We start from the raw sequence: 23,894 nt of genomic DNA on the forward strand, positions 1-23,894 counted from the left end.
ATTGAAAACTATACCACATTATTTGTTTGATCATAAAGATTCCAAAAAGGTATAGTTTGGACTATCTGTGACTGAATTCTATGGAGTTATTGGATAAAAACAGCAAAAATGGCAGTTTCAGTTTGTACAGGGATCATAAGTTAAAGTTGCTCCAATGTTGGTAAAAAGTGGTGCAAATTATTGGTTGATCTAATAGGATTAATAAATGGAGTAGCTTTGACAGTGTTGAATGCTTGGTCTCCAAAGTAAAGGTCAAACAAGGTCAAGGTGCAGCTGTACGAGGTCTGTTAGAAAAGTATCCGACCTTATTTTTTTCAAAAACCATATGGATTTGAATCACGTGTGATTACATCAGACATGCTTGAACCCTCGTGGGCATGCGAGAGTTTTTTCACGCCTGTCGGTTACGTCATCCGCCTGTGGGCAGTCTTTGAGTGAGGAGTTGCCCACCCTCTCGTCGATTTTTTCATTGTTTAGGAATGGCTCAGAGACTGCTGCTTTGTTTGATCAAAATTTTTTCAAAACTGTAAGGCACAACTGAGTGGACACCATTCGATAAATTCAGCTGGTTTTCGGTAAATATTTTAACGGCTGATGAGAGATTTTGGTCTGGTAGTGTCGCTTTAAGGACGGCCCACGGTGCCTGATGGCGAGCTGCGCTTCGAGGCGGCAGCGTCTCGCAGTTTCAAGTTGAAAACTTCCACATTTCAGGCTCTGTTGACCCAGTAAGTCGTCAGAGAACAGAGAACTTTCAGAAGAAGTCGGCATGAGGAGTTTATTCGGACATTCCATTGTTAACGGACATTTTGTAATGAAAGAACGTGCGGGCAGAGTCGCATGTCGGGCCGGACCCGACCGCGGGGGGTCGTGACAGGAAAAACACCTCTGTTGGAAACCTTAACGGGCAAGTTGGAACATGCCCAAGCTGTTAAACAATTTCTCAGTTACTCACTTGTTGAAAGCCATCAAAAGCCGCCTGAATTTTACAAATGGTTTTCAACACGGAGGTGTTTTTCCTGTCGCGGCGCACACAGATTCGCCGAGTCATCACGGAAATGACTCGGCGAATTTGCGCGCACGTCTTTCATTACAAAATGTCCTTAAACAGTGGAATGTCCGCATAAAGTCCTCATGCCGGCCTCTTCTGAATCTTCTCTGTTCTCTCACGATGTCCTGGGTGAATTAAGCCTTAAATTAGGATGTTTTCAGGTTGAAACAGGCCGACGATGGCGCCTGGAAGCGCTGCGCGACGTCCCGCTCCGTGGGAAGTCCTTACAGCGACAGAAACACCCCATAATCTCTCATCAGCCGTTAAACTTTTCACCAAACCAGCTAAATTTCTCGAATAGTGTCCACTCGGATATTCCTCACAGGTCCAGAAAAAATTTTGATAAAGCAACACGCGCCGTCTCGAGCAGCGTGTGAAACAAAGGAATTCAGCGAGAGGGCGGGACCACATCTCACTCAAGGCCTGCCCACAGGGAAATGACGTCACCGACACGTGTGAAAAAACTCACGCATGCGCACGAGGGTTCAAGCATGATTGGTGTAATCGCACGTCATTCAAATCCATATAGTTAAAAAAAAAAATAGAAGTGTCGGTTTCTTATCTAATACACCTCGTATATATGTTGCATTTTTAAAAATGCTATGACTTGTGCACATTCATCCTATTGGATGTAAAATGTTTCATTCCAAATACAAAATAATAATTTTGTTAGCTGGGATGACTATAGTAATGTTTTGGCATTACCAGAGTTGAATTTCTGGCAGACGTACAGGACTGCAGTGAGACAAATTATGTCCATGAAAACATATGGTACTGTGGTAGAAATGGAAGAACATGAGCCTACATTTTTGTTGCAATTATCACAATGCTGCACTTATGCTGCACCACCGGTCCATCTTACAGGAGGAAATGTTTGCAAGCCTGACAGGCTGAGAGTGAACAGTAATCCCTTAGGTGATAATTTGGTTGCTGCTTTGTGCTGCTCTCTGATGAATTCATTATCTAGGCTGAGAGTGTAGGATTTTAAGACTATGCTAATTGAAGAATATGGTGATAATTACATCTTTGAATTTATCCAAACAGGTTTAACAGCAGTGCTCCACTTGATCAGAATTTGACGACATTATCGCTTTAGCTTGAGGATTCTCAAGCTATTTGGCTGCTGGTAGTGTTTCAAATTCAGTCACTTTTAAAAGTTAATTTCTTCATGTTTGGCCTGATAACTCTGAACTCTTGAGGATGTTACCAGATATCAGAGTCTTTGCTCTCTGATTTTCAGCTCCAGGGGGAGTTGTTCATCACTCTGAAAATGACATGATATAAAAAGGGTAGATGAATATTTAAATTGAGTGACAGTCGCCTTTTAATGAATCACAACTCTTCTATTACAGCGTGTGAGCTCTCCTCTACAGGCAGTGGGATCACCTACAAAGCTGCAGCGCCTGGGATCCGCCTCGTCCGACATGCCCAGCTACGCCACGCTACAGAGAGTGTCCTCACCCAAACAGTCACCCAGCCGACTCGCAAAGTCCTACAGGTTGATTCTATTTTGTCTCATTGTTTTATAATGAGGTTGTTGCTAATGTTGCATTCAGACAATATAATGCAACTTTATTGACCTCTGTGATGAGAAATTGCCTTTGGTAACACCTACACCTATCAGATAAAACATTGCAACATTAAAAGCCAATAACACTAAATCAGAACATTAAAACAATCAAACAGTGGGCTTAGTAGCCACCAGAATCCTGCAATTAGCAACAAGACTTCATTAATCACATGCAAACAAAAGGCCTAATTTACATGTGCCTGCATGAACAAGCCTAAACAAGAGTCAAGATTCAAACAACTTTATTGATCCCCAAAAGGATAATTCATCTTCACACCCAGTTAACTTAAACAAAAATACAGCAATTAACCCACCTCATTAATCATGACGGACAGGTGTGGGGTTGTGGTTTTGGTAGCAGCCGTCTTGCCAATTTTCTGGTAAGTCAGGGCAGCGCCTAATCAGCAAAAGGCCTCCTGCCATAAAAGCAAATAAGAATAAATCATCCTCAATGTCTTCCACGGAGAGTGGTGCCAAGCACACGACGTTCCACTTCTCCCAAGCATTGAGAACATAGCCCGCAGGAGAGGTTCCATCTGGGCAAGCAGGGTCCCCTAGCCCTGATTTCCTTGTTGAAAAGATGGTGTCAATAGCATTGAGAGACCAGCTGATCAATTCCATGGTTATTCCAAATATAGTTCGAAGAATTCACAGTCTGGTGAAGTTGGGAGTTTTGAAGGTTGGGGCAGAGATAGAGAAACACAGAAAGAGAGGAGGAGATGCGAGGGCCCTCGCCGGAGTCCCAACCGAGGCCTATGTAGGTCAAGGAAGACTTACATTGGACCTGAGGCCTATTGGTGGTGGTGCTTATCTCTGGACTCTGTAGTGTCAAGCAAATGAGAGTCTGACTCCTTCTGGGTGGGACGCTAGTCTGAAGTAAGTTGCTTCCCCAGCCCATGTTGGTGCCCATTTTCAGCTCAGTGGACTGTGACTGTCAATTAAGTGTCTTGTCCAAGTACACAGACAGGGATCTCCTTTAACAGTGGAATATCCGGATAAAATGCTGAAACCGACTTCTTCTGAAACTTTCTGTTCTCTCACGACGTCCTGGATCAATAGAGCCTCAAATGTGGAGGTTTTCAGCTTGAAACAGGCTGACGACGGCGCCTGAGAGCGCTGCGCGACGTCTCGCACCGTGGGAAGTCCTTAAAGCGACAGTATCACCTCAAAATCTCTCATCAGCCGTTAAAATTTTCACTGAAAACCAGCTTAATTTTTCGAACCGTGTCCACTTCGATGTGTCTCACAGGTTTAGAAAAAATTTTGATCAAACAAAGCGCCAGTCTCTCAGCAACTTCTCAGACAAAGGAATTCCGACGAGGGGCTGGACGACTCCTCCCACAAGGAGTGCTCACAGGCGAATGACGTCACCGACAGGCGTGGAAAAACTCACGCATGCGCACGAGGGTTCAAGCATGTCTGACGTAAAAACATATGAATGAAATCCATATAGTTTTTGAAAAAAATAAAAAGGACCTATACTTTATTGACAGCCCTCGTACAATTTGTAAAAACCTTGTAGCTGTTAGAATGGCCTAAGCAGTGGGTCATCCCTCTGGATCTGGTCTGGTTGAGGTTTCTTCTTCATTATCACCAGAGGTAGTTTTTCCAAATCACTGGTCTAAAGCATGCTGCGTGCTTGCTCAAGGGGGGTTGGTAAGGTTAGACCTTACTCATGTGAAGTGCCTTGAGGCAGCTTTGTTGGGAATTGGTGATATAAAAATAAAATAAATTGAATTGAATTAATTGAATTGACACTGTTTGTGTAAGTGGCTTTACCTGGCTATCAACACCTACTCAAGGTGCTAACAAACAATTGGAACTGTACTAAAATTTCACTCCTAATTGCCACAGAATAGACTTCTTAGAAGGTCTGTTCATACAATTGACCACCCAACAAGCCATATTATCTCAGATATTTGTAATAAAATGCTCAGAAAGGACAAACACAGTCAAGTCCACACCTAGTGGCTTGCTAGCAGCCTCTGCTAGAGCCTGGATCTGGCATACTCCAGCTGTCACTCAGAGCAACCATGCCCCTAATTATCAGTAACCTTTGGGGTTAAAATGGTGCAAACCTATGAGTTAAATAAAACTTCACCTTATACGGCTGCTATGAATGTGGAAACTACAGTAGGTATACCAAGTCATAAGCTGTTTTTTTGTTATTTATCTTTGTTATAAAATTAGACATTTATGCATGAGGGTTTCTGTGGGATATTCAGAGAATTTGGGCAGGTGGGAGTGTTACTGTCAAAAATTAGCATTCATCAGGGATCTGTTCTGCCTCCTACACTGTTCAGTGTTTGCATAGATTGGGTGAGTAGGGTTGTGGAAACCAGTAGCTTAGATGTCTTTACTTGTGGGGAAAAGTTTACTGACCTTGAATTTGTCAACAATGCAGTGAGCTTTGCTGAGTCAGTGGATACCCTGATTGCAGCAATTGAGAAGCTGAGTGAACAATGAGAGTGTCTGGGTTTGTGTTTGTCCTAGGTCAAGACTAAGAGTCAGGATTTAAATGACTTCCTGGACTTGGCCATCAGAAGTATATCTGTATGTGATGCGAGTTGAACTTTTAGATGCATTAACTTATTTTTGCAGTGACATTGATGTCTTTAGGTCCTCAACCTTTGAGACTCAGAGATGCTTTGGAAGAGCTTATGGAGTCAAGGTTGCGGGACAGAGGTGTTTGGAGATGTTGATACTAGGGATGTCCCGATCCGATCGGAAATCGGGCCCGATCACGTGGTTTCAGACTTCATCGAAATCGGATGTTGCATCCCGATCAGGAATCCGATAGAAATTTTATCCTCATTATTTTGATCAGCACTATTTCAAGCTCATTATTGCAGATTAATGGGCCTTTCACACGTCGGAAGCGTCAGAGGCGTCAAGAATTGGTCTAAAAAGCATTATTTTCAATGAGATGTGTTGCTTTTTAGAGGCATCAGAAGCGTTGCGTCAAAAGCCGAACTAAAGCGACACTTCTGACGGGAGCGCGCATTGCCACTTGTCTGCAGGCTGACGTTCAACCCAATCTTTTTTTTTTTAATTAAATTTTTTTTTTGAACAAAAGAAAAAACATAAGTTCAACTCAATCCAACTTTCGACGCTCTGAGCTGTGATGTAGCTTCGCGCTGTCCAATAGGAACGACACGTCGGGCCAAAACACGGAACACTAGTGGCAGAAACCACTGATCTGTACAAAAGAGGAGCAGTTTACTGAAGAAAAATCCTTGGAAATGTTTTTTGTTGTTGTCGTTTGTTACCTCAAAATTTCTGATTACTGTTTAGAATGTGTTTTAGAATACTTGTAATTAAAATAGCTAAATCAATAAATGGTTCTTTAGAAACCTTTCATCTGTAAATTAAAACCACCTGTTATTTCAGATTAGATAGTTTCTTGTTTAACATAAGGAACCTTGGACATTTATTTTTAGACAAATAAAATAACATGGAAATATGTACATTTTTAAAGTCTGGTAGATTATTACTTGATTGTTCAAGCTACCTCAAGGAGAAGTGCACTGTTTAATTGATAAATAATAAAATAAGGTGATTAAAATGAAAATATTATATATTTAGCATCTGTTCATTGTTCATTCAGTTTTTTAAAGTATCGGATCGGGACTCGGTATCGGCAGATACTCAAAATCAGATGACTCAGAATCGGATCAGGGCCAAATAAACCTGATCGGGACATCCCTAGTTGATACCTTTGGAGGAGAACAAAGATCCAAGTCTTTAGGGTCCTGGTGCTTTCTGTCTTCCTTTATGGTTGTGACACTTGGATGGTAACCCTTGAGCTCATGCAATGACTGAATGCCTTTGGTACCAGGTCTTTTCTTTGCCAGAATGACTTTGTTTCAAACAAGCGGTTACTTAGGGAGACTCCAATGTCAAGTATGACATTGAATAATCCTTATATTTACTTTGTTCAATTACTTATGCCCTCTGAAAATGGACAGACTGTGTATAAAAAATGCCTTAATTCAAAAATGGTGTATTGGTAAGCACATTTAATTTAATTTCATTTAATCTCCGGTGGTGTATAAAAGGAAAATTACAAATATTGTACCACTGTCCAAGTACCTTTTGACCTGAGTGTAGACACAACAACTAGGGTTTAACGTGATTGAAATAAAATCAAGTAATTTATTTTATCAAAATTTGTAGTGTATAAATACTGTTGTGTCATCAGTAATAAATGTTTCGGTTGACAATCACATACAACCACGATACAACAAACAAAACTACAAAGTTCAATTTCTTGCACCTGCAGCACGTCATCACCCATCAACATGGTGGCGTCGGGCGGTGCCGGCTCCTCCTCACCTCTCACCATGGCAGCATCTCCAGGGGGAAACCACACCTCATCACCCATCCACCAGCTCAGTTCAGCAGTGGGCAGCTATGCCACCCTTTCTCCGACCAAGCGCATGCTGCACCACATCGGAGCAGACACCTACAAGATTTCCCACGAGCTGTACGCCAACGCAACCCTGCAAAGGCCTGGTAGCCTGGCAGGTAGAGGTCAAGACAATTTAATTACTACTTTTTATTGTATGTTGTTCTGAGTGCCATCTTTCAACATCATTTACACACACCTCCTTCAGTATAATGTATTACTGTGTGTTTTCTAAGTCATGACTAACAAGTCTTTAATTTTGTAAGTTCTATGTATTTTTTCCCAATAGAACCAATTACTTGAGTTTCTCTCACTGAATTTTTTTTTTTAATTATTATTATTTTGTCACTTTCGTGATGTATTTTTTGGAGTGGTACATTATGAATGTGGCATTTTTCAGCAGATAAAATACTTTTCTTAAGACAGTACTTTTATACTTTTTCATGATATCATGCTTTGCAAGCCTACTTTCCATATCACTCCATAATTTCCTTTTCAGTGAAAGTAGCTGTATTAGAATGATTGTACTTAATGTCATTTCCGGAGTATAAACACTTTTTCCCTGTAATTTGGGATTTTTATTCATTGTTGTAGTGTAATTTTATTATTGGCAAATACTGTTTTATTGTTAGAGTTTATCTTTTTTTTTTTTTTCTTTTTTTTATGTGTTGATACCTGGGAAAGTCCCATGTAAAGTTATTCTAATTATTATCCTTAATAACAAACGTGTAATGTATGGCATATGCCATGCTGGAGTGTAAGGCACAGGACCTCATAAACTAATAAAAATAAGAAATAAAGTGACTTATACTCCTGAAAATACAGTATCCCATGGACGTATGTGCACATTGAGTGGCCTCCTGCTTCACTATCTGTATCCGTAAATTTACTTTCATAAACTCAAAGAAGATCCCAGGTTGTCTCAGTGTTAGTTACTCATTTGTGTACACAGTGGACCTCATGGAAGGACCATTCATACTAACATGAGTTTGTAAATATTGATTTCATATTTCACCAGTTTCTTGTTTGGGTTGTGTCATAGGTATAAATAAAATTTAAGTGGTCCTAATCTGTAGGAAGATGAAGGCATAATTCTCAATTCAATTTTATTTTCATTTATATAGTGCCAAATCACAACAGAGTTGCCTCAAGGTGCTACACACAAGTAATGTCTAATCTTACTAACCAATTAATTTACATATCCTAAAAATATCATAATCTTCAGATAAGAAGTTCTTTATTAGGCCTACAATGGCAAAAATATAAACACAGAATTCACTCAATTCCACCAATGCTGGGTCTGACAGAAGCACACCACATTTCGTGATGGTGTTTCCAAACTGAGCGCAAAGTTGGGCACTGGGCGCAAAGGGGTTGAAGAGTGTGTAGCCACTTCGAGAGTCATGGTCATGTTTTGGGCATAACATAAAATAAACCACTAATGAGAGCAGCCAGCAAAGCACCCTCCAGTTGAAGTAGGGGAGGATATCATTACTGGAAAAAAAACCCTCCTCCTCTTTCATCCCTGTCCACTTGATATACAACCCCTGGCAAAAATTATGGAATCACCGGCCTCGGAGTATGTTCATTCAGTTGTTTAATTTTGTAGAAAAAAAGCAGATCACAGACATGACACAAAACTAAAGTCATTTCAAATGGCAACTTTCTGGCTTTAAGAAACACTATAAGAAATCAAGAAAAAAATATTGTGGCAGTCAGTAACGGTTACTTTTTTTAGACCAAGCAGAGGAAAAAAATATGGAATCACTTAATTCTGAGGAAAAAATTATGGAATCACCCTGTAAATTTTCATCCCCCAAATTAACACCTGCATCAAATCAGATCTGCTCATTGACATTGACCCTATGCCATGACATTGACCCTATGTGTCTTTTTGCAAGGAATGTTTTTGCAGTTTTTTGCTCTATGGCAAGATGCATTATCATCTTGAAAATGATTTCATCATCCCCAGACATCCTTTCAATTGTCCAAAATATCAACATAAACTTGTGCATTTATTGATGATGTAATGACAGCCATCTCCCCAGTGCCTTTACCTGACATGCAGCCCCATATCATCATGACTGTGGAAATTTACATGTTCTCTTCAGGCAGTCACCTTTATAAAATCTCATTGGAACGGCACCAAACAAAAGTTCCAGCATCATCACCTTGCCCAATGCAGATTCAAGATTCATCACTGAATATGACTTTCATCCAGTCATCCACAGTCCACGATTGCTTTTCCTTAGCTCATTGTAACCTTGATTTTTTCTGTTTAGGTGTTAATGATGCCTTTCGTTTAGCTTTCTGTATGTAAATCCCATTTCCTTTAGGCGGTTTCTTACAGTTCGGTCACAGACGTGACTCCAGTTTCCTCCCATTCGTTCCTCATTTGTTTTGTTGTACCATTTTTTCGATTTTTGAGACATATGCTTTAAGTTTTCTGTCTTGACGCTTTGATGTCTTCCTTGGTCTACCAGTATGTTTGCCTTTAACAACCTTCCCATGTTGTTTGTATTTGTGTCCAGAGTTTTAGACACAGCTGACTGTGAACAACCACATCTTTTGCAACATTGCGTGATAATTTACTCTCTTTTAAGAGTATGATAATCCTCTCCTTTGTTTCAATTGACATCTCTCGTGTTGCAGCCATGATTCATGTCAGTCCACTTGGTGCAACAGCTCTCCAAGGTGTGTTCACTCCTTTTTAGATGCAGACTAACGAGCAGATCTGATATGATGCAGGTTGTTAGTTTTGGGGATGAAAATTACAGGGTGATTCCATAATTTTTTCCTCAGAATTGAGTGATTCCATATTTTTTTTCCTCTGCTTGGTCTAAAAAAGTAACCGTTACTGACTGCCACAATCTTTTTTTCCTTGATTTCTTATAGTGTTTCTTAAAGCCAGAAAGTTGCCATTTGAAATGGACTTTAGTTTTGTGTCATGTCTGTGATCTGCTTTTTTTCTACAAATTAAACAACTGAATGAACATCCTCCGAGGCCGGTGATTCCAAATTTTTGCCAGGGGTTGTATTCACTCCTCCATATCTTCCAGGAAGTCCACACTTGGACAAACCAGAGTTGTTAATGTTTGTATTTTGCCATTACATTCGTCTTTCCTCTTTTGGATGCTCCCATTTAGGGGTCATGACTGCAGATCATCCATCACCATCTCATTCTGTCATCTGCATCATCATCTGTCATGCCAATCACCTGCATGCCTTGCCTCACCACATCCATAAATCTCCTCTTTGGCTTCCCTCTCTTCCTCCTGCCCAGTGGCCCCATCCTCAGCATCCTTCTTCCTATATACCCCAGGTCCCTCCTCCGCACATGTCAAAGAAAATCACAGCATCTTCAACTCTGCCTCCTTTTTCTTAGCGCCACCGCATCAGGTGGTAACACAGGCAAATGACTGCCTGTTGAGCATTTCTGCCTGCCGCAACTCCGACGGTGCCATGGCAGGTAGCTATGGGAGTCATCAGCTGGGAGCCACCCTTGATTGATGTTTCACTCTATTAATCTCAGAACATCTCATGGTGGTGGATCTCCAGCTGCAGGGGGCAGCACAGATGCTTCCCCCTGCAGCTGACTCTAGGACCCTTGCTTTCCCCAAATCTGGTCCTTCCTTCTTAACCAAAGTCAGACACTTCCCTGCTTAACCTCTTCGGCTAGATTTTTCAGGTCCTTTCTGATTTTGGGGCCTTTGACCAAAATGCTCTTCAGGAAGTACTGGGTGGATGCTTCCACAAAGTCCCTGCAACCGACTTCCACCGGGTAGCTGGCATCTGACCACTCACTCTTTTTCCCTCTCAAAGGCTGCCTCCATTTCTTCCTCCCATGAGACATTGAGGTCTGCCAAGATCACGGTCCGAGCTGCGGCAGACCAGAGAATGTCCGGTCGAAGGTCGGTTGTGGTGATCTCTGTTGGAAGCCTGAACTGCTTGATCCATGTGCACTCTAAGGTTCCATTCACATCTGCTTGACAGTGAAGAATGATGTTGGGACCCTTCCCCCCTCTCCCTCTCCAAAGTGAATCAGCTGTCTTGGTGTCGATGATAGGTGCTCGCTGGCTGTTTTCTCCCTACGAACCTCCGAGATCTCCACCAGCTTCTGCAGGACTCTATCATGGTGCCACCTGTACTTACCCTGGGTCAGTGCCGTTGTGCAGCTTGACAGGATGTGCTGCAGGCTCTGCTTTTGGGCATTGCAGAGTTGGTAGCTCTCCTCTGACTCATATCACAAACAAAGATTGCTGGAGCTTGGGAAGGTGTCATAGGAGGACCTTATGAGGAAACTCAGCCTGACTTGGGGGATCTTCCACATGTCAGCCTATCCTATGGTCATTTAGATTACTTACTCCCAGGTCATTCAGCATCCTTGCTGGCATTGGCTAAGGGCTTTGACCTGATAAAGCTCCTCCTCTGTCATTCAGTCTTTCCGCTCCTTTCTTGTGGCTTTAGACAACCTCTTCAGAGCAGTCCCCCACCCCAAGCCAGTTCTCCCCAACTGCATACTGCCAACAATTTCTTGGTGTTTCAGCCTGCTGATGGTCAACTGCTAGTTCTGTTCTCCACTTACAACCTGTTCATCCTGGGGCTTTGATGTTCTGTGCAGATAGTTCCGACAAGTCCCTCAACTCTAGAACAAGCCTTACCTTCTCCTGTCTGTAGCCCAACAGGATTGACCTCAGTGGCAGTTGAAGTGCATTGCTCCCAAACAGGCCAAAGCTGGAAAGGCTCGACAGTGAACCCAGCCACTTACTAATGGAGATGTTGGCTTTTGAGTCCATCTTCTGCACAGTGGAAATGGTGATCTCGCACATTTTGAGAAGCCACATCAGCCACCTGTATAAGGTGAATTGGTAGCACCAGATCTTAAATTTTCCTGAAAGATGGCTCTTGTTGATCTGCATCAGACTATCGGTAAATTGATGAACATAGATATTCTTACTACTGTCTTGTAAACTTTCCCTTTCACTTCTTCTTCTACCTTCAGCTGCTTCCATTAGGGGTTGCCACAGCAGGTCAATCGTTTCCATTTCCCCCTGTCCTCTGTAACTTCCTCTGTCACACCAACCACCTGCATGTCCTCCCTCACCACATCCATGAAACTCCTCTTTGGCCTCCTTCTTCTCCTACTGTCTGGTGGCTCCATCTTCAGCATCCTTCTCCCTATATGCCCTGGGTGCCTCCTCTGCACATGCCCAAGCTATCTCAATCTTGCCTCTCGCACTTTGTCTCCAAACCATCCCACCTGAGCTGTCCCTCTAATATGTTCATTCCTAATCCTGTCCATTCTCATCACTCTCAGAGAATAGCACATCTTCAGCTTCAGCTCTGCCATCTCCTTGTACAATTATGTTACTATGCTGCACAATCCATTGTATTTTCAGAGTAGTTGCTGCTGTTTGTGCCACTGTGTTGCCACACAATGGTGCAAACAGTAAGTGTCTCCCAAGTGAAATATCCCAGGTTCAAGGCTGCCTGAGACCCATTCTCCTGATACAGTTGGAGCTGTGTTAGTAAAACCAGGTCAACACATGGATCCCATGTCAAACCTCCCGTCGCGGCGTTGACAAACATGAAAGCAGCACAACAGAATTTGACTGAATGGGAAATTAGTTTAAAACCAGCATGATAATCTTCATTTAGCCAATAAAAAACAAAAAAGTGTTGAATTTACAGATTTAATTTATTTATTTAGAATTGGAACAGGTTTGTTCCATAAACTTTAGGTTGTTCTGTGAAGGTACAACTACAGCTGCCAGTTTAGTTGTTGTTGTTGTTTTTTTTCTTTAAGCAGGAGCAACAGATTTTTTTTTTATGTATTTCTTTATTTTGCAGTGTACAAGCAGAGCCTCTGTGCATTGCAAACCTGCCTTTTGAAAGTGTATCAGTATATTGTGCTGTCTTTAAAAAAAAGAAAAAGAAAAAATGTGCAACTTCAAGTCAGGTTGTTGGTGGTCATTTTCTGTGGATGCACAGTAGCAAAGCACCAGCACTGCACCTGAACCCACCACCTCCTAAGTGTGACAGCACAGATAATTACAAGTACAACCTGAAAGATGTAGTCGAAATGATTACTGTGTTGGGAACGAGCAGTGCTTTATTTTGTACTATATGAAAGATAGCGCCCGAACATTAAGCCCCGTTTACACATAGACGTTAAGAGCTCCCGGAAGGCTCCCGAAGAGTTTTTGGCCATCTTAAGGATCACATGCCGTTGTTAAACGCCGGCACTAGGGGGTGTGGCTTAGTTCTGGCTTTACCGGGAATCGTCGAAAAAATTATTCAACATGTCGAATAATTCTGGGAGCGCTCCCGGAGAATTCGCGTGACGACGGAGACAACGTGAACAACGGCGTTTGATACTTTTTAATCACCGTTTCATCCTGCCCCTTCCTGTAGTGCCGCAGTTTACACCGCCGTAATTGGCGGCTGGCGTTGTATCCCTAATCAACAGTGTGTAAAACGGCGATAGAGCCCACATCGGCATCCTCAAGGGCGTTTTAACCGGCGACAGAGGCAGACAAAATGGCGGCGCTAGCGGACAGTACGCTGTTCTAAACGCCAACTCCCAGTTAACGGCGTTCCAAACGGCTGATAGGCGGCGGTCAATATAAAAATGCTAGCGCGCTGCATGCAGGCCTCTCACCCGTGGCCAGCTCCAGATATTTTTGCAGAGAAGCTCCAGTATGCCTCATAAAAGAAAACTGGCAGCGGCAAGGACTTACCAAGAGGTCTGGTTCAGAAGCAGAGGGTAGCCCTGTGGTGGAGACGGAGCAACATGTTGAGGAGGGTAAAAGGAAGGAGAATAAAAGGCTGAGGATGATCTCCCTCCCCCTGCAGTGACAGAGGCATGTATTCCTGCTGCTTCATCTTATTATACTCTGGGGGCGGTGCCTATATGCAAAAGTTCCTGGAGTAAGGCAGGATTTGCCTGGATAAATCCAGCAGTACACAGGGCATTATTGGCGGCAGCAGAACACCGCCATTCTCACGCACATCTTAACCTGCGATTGTAAAGGATAGAATTGGGTATTAACCCCCGTTGCCTGACATGTGCCGGATGTTACGGCGTCAAAAGGCCGCTTTATTAGGTGGATTTAGCGGCGTTTTATCCGCGTATTTGCGGATAGTACGGCGGCCAAAACGTCGGCGAAATGCTCCGCCCCTTTCCACCACGAAAACAGTCGGAACTACCGCAAACTTCAATCTACGTACTGCCTGCCGACAAAACCGTCTATGTGTAAACTCGGCTTTAGTCTCAACAATGGACAGCGAGAGATTATTTCTTTTAGTGCAGAGACCTAAAGTTCTTTGTGAGATCAGCGGGAATGACATAACAGATGAAAAAAAGTACATTTTTATATGAGTCAGTGCTTCCTGTTGTAATATAGCATATTGCAAACACTAAAGATGTCACCTCTGTTAAGTACATTTATTGTTTAACTAAAACTGCAAAGTTACATCATCATATTGTGTCTGCCACTGCCGTGATTCTGCTATAATGGACAGTTCAGTCATTTTTCTCCAGTCAATATGACAATGCAGCACTATAATGACGAGGATGAAAGCAAATTGTAGGCAGACCAAGGTCAGGTTGGGTGTGCTGATGCTATGCGTCACCACACTACACAATCAAATTTAACTAACTGTTCCATGGCTCGTGGACCTGTGTTTCTAAAAACCCTCCACTGTATTTTGTCATCTTGAAGCAGGTCATAGGGCACATTCATGATGATACTAATCTCCTTGTTCTTGTGCATCAGTGTTTTAACATTTTCTGTGATCACCCTCTTATCCACAGATAAGACCACCCGTAACCTCATCCATCCGTCAGTCTGCCCCGACATCCATCAGCATACAGTGTCTCATCTTCATCTTCCTGATGTTTTCAGGCTCCAGAGGTTCTTACAGCAGCCAGCACAGTCACCTGGGCTCTGAACTCCGACCCTTGCAGTCTCCTGAACACCATATTGATCCCATTTATGAAGACAGAGTCTACACCAAACCCAACCTGAGAGGACAAGGTGAGCAGAGAGGAAGAGGAGAATCATAAATACTTGCGTAGCACCTGAATTAGTTTGGGGTGTTTCAAAATCCCCAGTAAATCAACTGTGTCTCAAATGGTGTTGATGCTGTGCTGCCAGCGTGGTAGCCTGAACGATAAGGAAAAACCTGGATTACTAACTATACACTGATTAAAAAATACCAAAGAAAATCTCTTTTTTTCACCCCATTGGGTTTTATCATCAAATATGAGATATTTGCTGGAATTAGTGTAAAGTCTGAGAGCGCTATCCTACACACAGCAAGTAAAATTGTTGTTTTCCAGTTGACACCCAGCATCCATCTCTTGATCACAAGTCCACTGGCACTCATGTGGGTGTTTTGACTTAAAGGGGAGGTGTGGAGCTCTTTTATTGTGTGGCACCAGAAAATGTTTATACCATAGACTAACAAATCCAGGTCGAAGCCCAGCACAATATACAAGGGTACTTGTAATGGTTCTTGGCCTCATCCGGGAAAAAAAAAAAAATGGGTGTAACTTTCTTGAGATGTGACTGTTTTTAATCAAGTCAATAGTGAAACTTGAACACTGATTGACCAAGTACATTGAAGTTAAGGGAAACTATGTGAAGATTTCAGATTCAACCCAGTATCTCCAAACTCATAAATCTTTAGTTGAGGCCATCATGCACTTGGCTGCTTAGGTAAATATCAGTGTGCAAAACATTAAACAATTTGAACTGTTTTCACTTTTATTCATGGAAAACTGCATTTTCATTTAAATCCCCATTTTAAACTGTATTTTTCTTCATTAAAAAAATGGACATACTGAGTTGTGAATCTGATGTTTCCTTGATGAGTCGTATTTGTGATGTTTAAAATGATGCAATATTCAGACACACCTTGCAGAAGTGGGTTATGGATGTACATATACTCCCTGATTACCAGCAACCATGTGTTCATTACACATTGTCACCGGTGTAACAGTTTATCGTAATCTGATTCAGCACCTTGTCCAGCTCATGTCACACCCCCTCTGGTATGATGGTGGTGCTAGCCATCACGATGATTTCTATGCTTTCATGCTTGTCAAGTGAGGAAACAGACCATCTTCAACAGCTGGAATGCTGAACACAAAATGCTGAGGAGAGTGCTGATTAATAGATGCAGGTGTGGTCAGCTGTGGTCAGTTCCACACTTCCAGAGAATGATGTAGATGTGGGTACACAAAAAATTTGATGGTGCAAAATAGGTTTGCCCCATCCTCTCTCCGTAGTGTTCTACTTAATTTGGGAAGAGTGCACTTAGTAGTTGTTACATTAGTTATACAGTGGAGAGCACTTGCGTTTAGCTATACAACAGCAGTGTAATGTGCAACTTAGGCTGACCGGAGTTTTTAGGAGGTAGCAAATTCCACTCTCAGTAGAAGTAAGTTCAATATAGGCCCTGAAGCCCATTGGTGCCGGGGCTTAACTCTGGATTCCATAGCACCAAGCGACTGAGAGTCTATGACTCCCTCTGGACGGCATGCCAGCCCACCACAGGCTACTTCTCCAGCCGACCACAGGCTACTTCTCCAGCCGTGGCTGTTACCCATGTACTGATGGGTGGATTGGGACAATGTAGATTAAGTGTCTTGTCCAAGGACATAAACAGGTAGCATGAGTAGGATTTGAACCCAAGTCTATAGATTGGCAGGTCAGCTACATATCCACTCAAATGCCAGCTTTAAAATAAATACATTTTGATCACAAAATATATACATATTGAATTTTTAGCCCATGTGCCAAGTGCCTCATTTTGCATTCAGATTACATACTCTGTAACAAAAAAACTTGGACATGTCACGTGGACTTGTGCTATGTTCTATGCTGCTCCATGCCTCATAAATTGCCATGGTAACTTGCCCTTTAATGTACCATAAACTGTAGGCTTTGTTGCTCATTATTTTCACAACTGCATGTATGTCTGAACATTTGCTATGGTGTCTTCAAGGCTCTTAGGCTCAAACTTACCAAACATGGGTAGTCCCAGACCCACTTGGGGGATTGATCACTGTTGCAGCATTGACCTGAATTGCATATGAATTAGGTGACTGGGTCAGTGTGTACAAAATTATATTTTGGCTCATTGAGACGATACCTCTTGAACTAGATACACAACATTTTGAGAGAACAAATAATTGATGCCAAGCCATCTGCGAGTTCAGGATGACCTGTCATGAGGTTATCCAGTGCAGAATTTTAGTCTATACTTGGCAGGGGATTTGCAATTAATTATTTTGTTTTTACTATCTTCGCAGGCGGGCAAACACTATTACTTGTCTTTTACTTTTCAAATACCTGTGCTTATCACAGTGGGGTGCCAGGAAAGCATGCCCAATTGCACATTGCTTATTATAAGGCATGAATGTCACAATAAATAATGGGCGAATTTCCTTCTTAAACCCAAACAAGAGAATATCTACAAAGAAAAGCTGAAGTTTGGGCTAAAGCTGCACAAGAGAGTCCAGAATAAGCTAATAAACAGCTAACTATGCCATGAGGGAAAGAGATCAAAATGTGTCATCTAAAAGTAGAACAGACAGGCAGAAATACACTGAATTACACAGAATAGCACAAACTCACAAAGAGGCAACTCGACTGAGATGAGCTCAGCAAAGTAAAGTGTACAATCTGGAAATAAGTATTCACAGTAGGGCTTATTAGCTGTGTTTGTGACTTCGAACAACTGAGAGGACTGGTTAGCAGGTCATTTTGAAGTGTTGTGTAACAAAAAAGCAAATATTTAAAATTAAACAGGAACCCTGAAAGTGGGTTATAAAAGAAACTATTTTACCAAATATCTATTGAGTCAATTAAGCATGGGTGTGTTGTGGGCAAAATACGAACTAAACCAATCAGAATGTCAATGCCTTTAAGAGCAGTGTGAGCTTGAAACTGGTGCTCTGTTGGTCAGATTGTGAACTCAAATGGTAAATGGACTGCATTTATATAGCGCTTTTCCATCTGCATCAGACACTCAAAGTGCTTTACAAATAATGCTTCACATTTACCCCGATGTTAGGGTGCTGCCATACAAGGTGCTCACCACACACTGGGAGCAATAGGGGATTAAAGACCTTGCCAAGGGCCCTTAGTGATTTTCCAGTCAGGCTGGGATTTGAACCAAGGATCTTCTGGTCTCAAGCCCAACACCTTAACCACTAGACCAGCGGTCTTCAACTCCAGTCCTCGAGGGCCGATGTCCTGCACCTTTTAGATGTGTCCCTGGCAGTGTTGCCACAGTTACTTTGAAAAAGTAATTCAATTACTGATACACCTTGAAAAAGTAACTTAGTTACTTTACTGATTACTCAATTGTAAAAGTAATTAAGTTACTCTACTGGTGGTTGGCTCTCACTGCGGTATTGTATCACTTCCTGTTCCAGAGCACAGCGGTGTTTTTCTGTATGTTAGCTGTTTAATCTGCGCAGTTAGATTGATCTAGTTATCTAGATTACGATTTGTTTCCCAGTGTAATCTTTACGTGCCTTAACTAAAGCACTCCTTCTGCTGAATCACCTCTAAATTATTTACACATTATTCACTTTGCGTGTTTTTAGGAATCCGCTAGCTTAGCGTAGCTACTAGCTCTTAGCTGGTTTAGCATGGTGGCTTCTCCTGTCTCTCCCGCACTTTTCTGCTCTGGGTGTGAAATGTTTAGTTATTCCTCGGCCTCCTTTAGCAGTAACGGTACTTGAAATAAGTGTAGCTTATTCATAGCTTTGGAGGCCAGGCTGGGCGAATTGGAGACTCGGCTCCGCACCGTGGAAAATTCTACAGCTAGCCAGGCCCCTGTAGTCGGTGCAGACCAAGGTAGCTTAGCCGCCGTTAGTTACCCCCTGGCAGATCCCGAGCAGCCGGGAAAGCAGGCCGACTGGGTGACTGTGAGGAGGAAGCGTAGTTCTAAACAGAAGCCCCGTGTACACCGCCAACCCATTCACATTTCTAACCGTTTTTCCCCACTCGACGACACACCCGCCGAGGATCAAACTCTGGTTATTGGCGACTCTGTTTTGAGAAATGTGAAGTTAGCGACACCAGCAACCATAGTCAATTGTCTTCCGGGGGCCAGAGCAGGCGACATTGAAGGAAATTTGAAACTGCTGGCTAAGGCTAAGCGTAAATTTGGTAAGATTGTAATTCACGTCGGCAGTAATGACACCCGGTTACGCCAATCGGAGGTCACTAAAATTAACATTAAATCGGTGTGTAACTTTGCAAAAACAATGTCGGACTCTGTAGTTTTCTCTGGGCCCCTCCCCAATCGGACCGGGAGTGACATGTTTAGCCGCATGTTCTCCTTGAATTGCTGGCTGTCTGAGTGGTGTCCAAAAAATGAGGTGGGCTTCATAGATAATTGGCAAAGCTTCTGGGGAAAACCTGGTCTTGTTAGGAGAGACGGCATCCATCCCACTTTGGATGGAGCAGCTCTCATTTCTAGAAATCTGGCCAATTTTCTTAAATCCTCCAAACTGTGACTATCCAGGGTTGGGACCAGAAAGCAGAGTTGTAGTCTTACACACCTCTCTGCAGCTTCTCTCCCCCTGTCATCCCCTCATTACCCCATCCCCGTAGAGACGGTGTCTGCTCCCAGACCACCAATAACCAGCAAAAATCTATTTAAACATAAAAATTCAAAAAGAAAAAATAATATAGCACCTTCAACTGCACCACAGACTAAAACAGTTAAATGTGGTCTATTAAACATTAGGTCTCTCTCTTCTAAGTCCCTGTTGGTAAATGATATAATAATTGATCAACATATTGATTTATTCTGCCTTACAGAAACCTGGTTACAGCAGGATGAATATGTTAGTTTAAATGAGTCAACACCCCCGAGTCACACTAACTGTCAGAATGCTCGTAGCACGGGCCGAGGCGGAGGATTAGCAGCAATCTTCCATTCCAGCTTATTAATTAATCAAAAACCCAGACAGAGCTTTAATTCATTTGAAAGCTTGACTCTTAGTCTTGTCCATCCAAATTGGAAGTCCCAAAAACCAGTTTTATTTGTTATTGTCTATCGTCCACCTGCTCATTACTGTGAGTTTCTCTGTGAATTTTCAGACCTTTTGTCTGACTTAGTGCTTAGCTCAGATAAGATAATTATAGTGGGCGATTTTAACATCCACACAGATGCTGAGAATGACAGCCTCAACATTGCATTTAATCTATTATTAGACTCTATTGGCTTTGCTCAAAAAGTAAATGAGTCCACCCACCACTTTAATCATATCTTAGATCTTGTTCTGACTTATGGTATGGAAATAGAAGACTTAACAGTATTCCCTGAAAACTCCCTTCTGTCTGATCATTTCTTAATAACATTTACATTTACTCTGATGGACTACCAGCAGTGGGAATAAGTTTCATTACACTAGAAGTCTTTCAGGAAAGCGCTGTAACTAGGTTTAAGGATATGATTCCTTCTTTATGTTCTCTAATGCCATATGCCAACACAGTGCAGAGTAGCTACCTAAACTCTGTAAGTGAGATAGAGTATCTCGTCAGTAGTTTTACATCCTCATTGAAGATAACTTTGGATGCTGTAGCTCCTCTGAAAAAGAGAGCTTTAAATCAGAAGTGCCTGACTCCGTGGTATAACTCACAAACTCGCAGCTTAAAGCAGATAACCCGTAAGTTGGAGAGGAAATGGCATCTCTCTAATTTAGAAGATCTTCACTTAGCCTGGAAAAAGAGTCTGTTGCTCTATAAAAAAGCCCTCCGTAAAGCTAGGACATCTTTCTACTCATCACTAATTGAAGAAAATAAGAACAACCCCAGGTTTCTTTTCAGCACTGTAGCCAGGCTGACAAAGAGTCAGAGCTCTATTGAGCTGAGTATTCCATTAACTTTAACTAGTAATGACTTCATGACTTTCTTTGCTAACAAAATTTTAACTATTAGAGAAAAAATTACTCATAACCATCCCAAAGACGTATCGTTGTCTTTGGCTGCTTTCAGTGATGCCGGTGTTTAGTTGGACTCTTTCTCTCCGATTGTTCTGTCTGAGTTGTTTTCATTAGTTACTTCATCCAAACCATCAACATGTTTATTAGACCCCATTCCTACCAGGCTGCTCAAGGAAGCCCTACCATTATTTAATGCTTCGATCTTAAATATGATCAATCTATCTTTGTTAGTTGGCTATGTACCACAGGCTTTTAAGGTGGCAGTAATTAAACCATTACTTAAAAAGCCATCACTTGACCCCAGCTATCTTAGCTAATTATAGGCCAATCTCCAACCTTCCTTTTCTCTCAAAAATTCTGAAAGGGTAGTTGTAAAACAGCTAACTGATCATTTGCAGAGGAATGGTCTATTTGAAGAGTTCAGTCAGGTTTTAGAATTCATCATAGTACAGAAACAGCATTAGTGAAGGTTACAAATGATCTTCTTATGGCCTCGGACAGTGGACTCATCTCTGTGCTTGTTCTGTTAGACCTCAGTGCTGCTTTTGATACTGTTGACCATAAAATTTTATTACAGAGATTAGAGCATGCCATAGGTATTAAAGGCACTGCGCTGTGGTGGTTTGAATCATATTTGTCTAATAGATTACAATTTGTTCATGTAAATGGGGAATCTTCTTCACAGACTAAAGTTAATTATGGAGTTCCACAAGGTTCTGTGCTAGGACCAATTTTATTCACTTTATACATGCTTCCCTTAGGCAGTATTATTAGACGGTATTGCTTAAATTTTCATTGTTACGCAGATGATACCCAGCTTTATCTAAGTTATTGTACTTGGCCCCACAAATCTTAGAAACATGGTGTCTAGCCAGATCCTTACTCTGGATGGCATTACCCTGACCTCTAGTAATACTGTGAGAAATCTTGGAGTCATTTTCGATCAGGATATGTCATTCAAAGCGCATATTAAACAAATATGTAGGACTGCTTTTTTGCATTTACGCAATATCTCTAAAACCAGAAAGGTCTTGTCTCAGAGTGATGCTGAAAAACTAATTCATGCATTTATTTCCTCTAGGCTGGACTATTGTAATTCATTATTATCAGGTTGTCCTAAAGTTCCCTAAAAAGCCTTCAGTTAATTCAAAATGCTGCAGCTAGAGTACTAACGGGGACTAGAAGGAGAGAGCATATCTCACCCATATTGGCCTCTCTTCATTGGCTTCCTGTTAATTCTAGAATAGAATTTAAAATTCTTATTCTTACTTATAAGGTTTTGAATAATCAGGTCCCATCTTATCTTAGGGACTTCGTAGTACCATATCACCCCAATAGAGCGCTTCGCTCTCAGACTGCAGGCTTACTTGTAGTTCCTAGGGTTTGTAAGAGTAGAATGGGAGGCAGAGCCTTCAGCTTTCAGGCTCCTCTCCTGTGGAACCAGCTCCCAATTCAGATCAGGGAGACAGACACCCTCTCTACTTTTAAGATTAGGCTTAAAACTTTCCTTTTTGCTAAAGCTTATAGTTAGGGCTGGATCAGGTGACCCTGAACCATCCCTTAGTTATGCTGCTATAGACGTAGACTGCTGGGGGGTTCCCATGATGCACTGTTTCTTTCTCTTTTTGCTCTGTATGCACCACTCTGCATTTAATCATTAGTGATCAATCTCTGCTCCCCTCCACAGCATGTCTTTTTCCTGGTTCTCTCCCTCAGCCCCAACCAGTCCCAGCAGAGGACTGCCCCTCCCTGAGCCTGGTTCTGCTGGAGGTTTCTTCCTGTTAAAAGGGAGTTTTTCCTTCCCACTGTAGCCAAGTGCTTGCTCACAGGGGGTCGTTTTGACCGTTGGGGTTTTACATAATTATTGTATGGCCTTGCCTTACAATATAAAGCGCCTTGGCGCAACTGTTTGTTGTGATTTGGCGCTATATAAAAAATTGATTGATTGATTGATTGATTTGAGTGGAAAATAGTGTTAGTTGTTGACGGGTCGCAGAGGATCATGTGTTTTTAGCAGCAGATACGGAGCGGCTCAGCTCAGAAGTCTAAATAAAGGAGGAAAAAGCATAAAAATGTCTTTGTAAAGCTCAGTGCAGTTGTGCTGTTGTCACCGTGCTTTAAGAGGTGAGGACGAGTCGTAACTGCTGCAGAAAACCGTGGATGAAAAGCTCACAGCTCGCTGAAAGTGGGCAGTTCAGTCGAACTCCGATCTCCTGCCCACGGACCAAGTTTAATGCTGCTGTCGACCCACAATGCAAAAATAATAGTAACACACAGTGACTTGGAGAAGTAACTTTAATCTGTTTACTGATTTGGAAAGATTAATGCGTTAGATTACTCGTTAATAAAAAAAGTGGTTAGATTAGAGTAACGCGTTACTAAGTAACTGGCATCACTGGTCCCTGGTCCAACACACCCGAATCAAATGGCTGAATTACCTCCTCAGTATGGTGTCAAGTTCTCCAAAGTGCTGTAAATGACCCCATTAATTGACTCAGGTGTGTTAAAGCAGAGACATATTTAAAAGTTGCAGGACACCGGCTCTTGAAGACTGGAACTGAAGAGCCCTGCACTAGACCATCACCTCCCCCCAGAGACAAATGACAGACACTGGTAAAAAAAAAAATAGATCTGTACACAAAGCATCAATGCGCGGATGTGGATCATTTACATTTGCATTAATCAGAGCTCCACAAGTGCAGGTTTGTCTCATGAAGAATTCCTAGTTGAATGCAAAAGTGTGTCCAAACGTTTGATGGGTAGTGTAGAAGGTGAACGCTGTGTGTGAAAATGACAGCTTCATAATTTAAAAATAAGGGCATTAGCGTTGAACACTGTGCAGCACCCTGGTGGTGCACCACTGGGTGGATAGCGTCCTCTGTATTCTTCTGAT

General features: G+C 42.1%; 1 protein-coding gene across 9 annotated transcripts in view; it reads left to right on the forward strand.

The window, feature by feature from the left end:
* Positions 1 to 23,894, forward strand: part of ctnnd2b (catenin (cadherin-associated protein), delta 2b) — a 638,149-nt gene that overhangs the window by 373,475 nt on the left and 240,780 nt on the right. For 5 of the 9 annotated variants that reach the window (XM_034183535.1, XM_034183537.1, XM_034183540.1 and 2 more), the window contains 3 exons: positions 2,401 to 2,546; positions 6,901 to 7,151; positions 14,934 to 15,065. In XM_034183535.1, coding sequence (XP_034039426.1) covers positions 2,401 to 2,546; positions 6,901 to 7,151; positions 14,934 to 15,065 — 529 coding nt within the window. The remainder of the gene's footprint in view (positions 1 to 2,400; positions 2,547 to 6,900; positions 7,152 to 14,933; positions 15,066 to 23,894) is intronic. The other 4 variants (XM_034183536.1, XM_034183543.1, XM_034183544.1 and 1 more) reach the window with 2 other exon arrangements.

The sequence above is a fragment of the Thalassophryne amazonica genome, chromosome 12, assembly GCF_902500255.1.
Source record: "Thalassophryne amazonica chromosome 12, fThaAma1.1, whole genome shotgun sequence".
NCBI classification, from domain to species: domain Eukaryota; kingdom Metazoa; phylum Chordata; class Actinopteri; order Batrachoidiformes; family Batrachoididae; genus Thalassophryne; species Thalassophryne amazonica.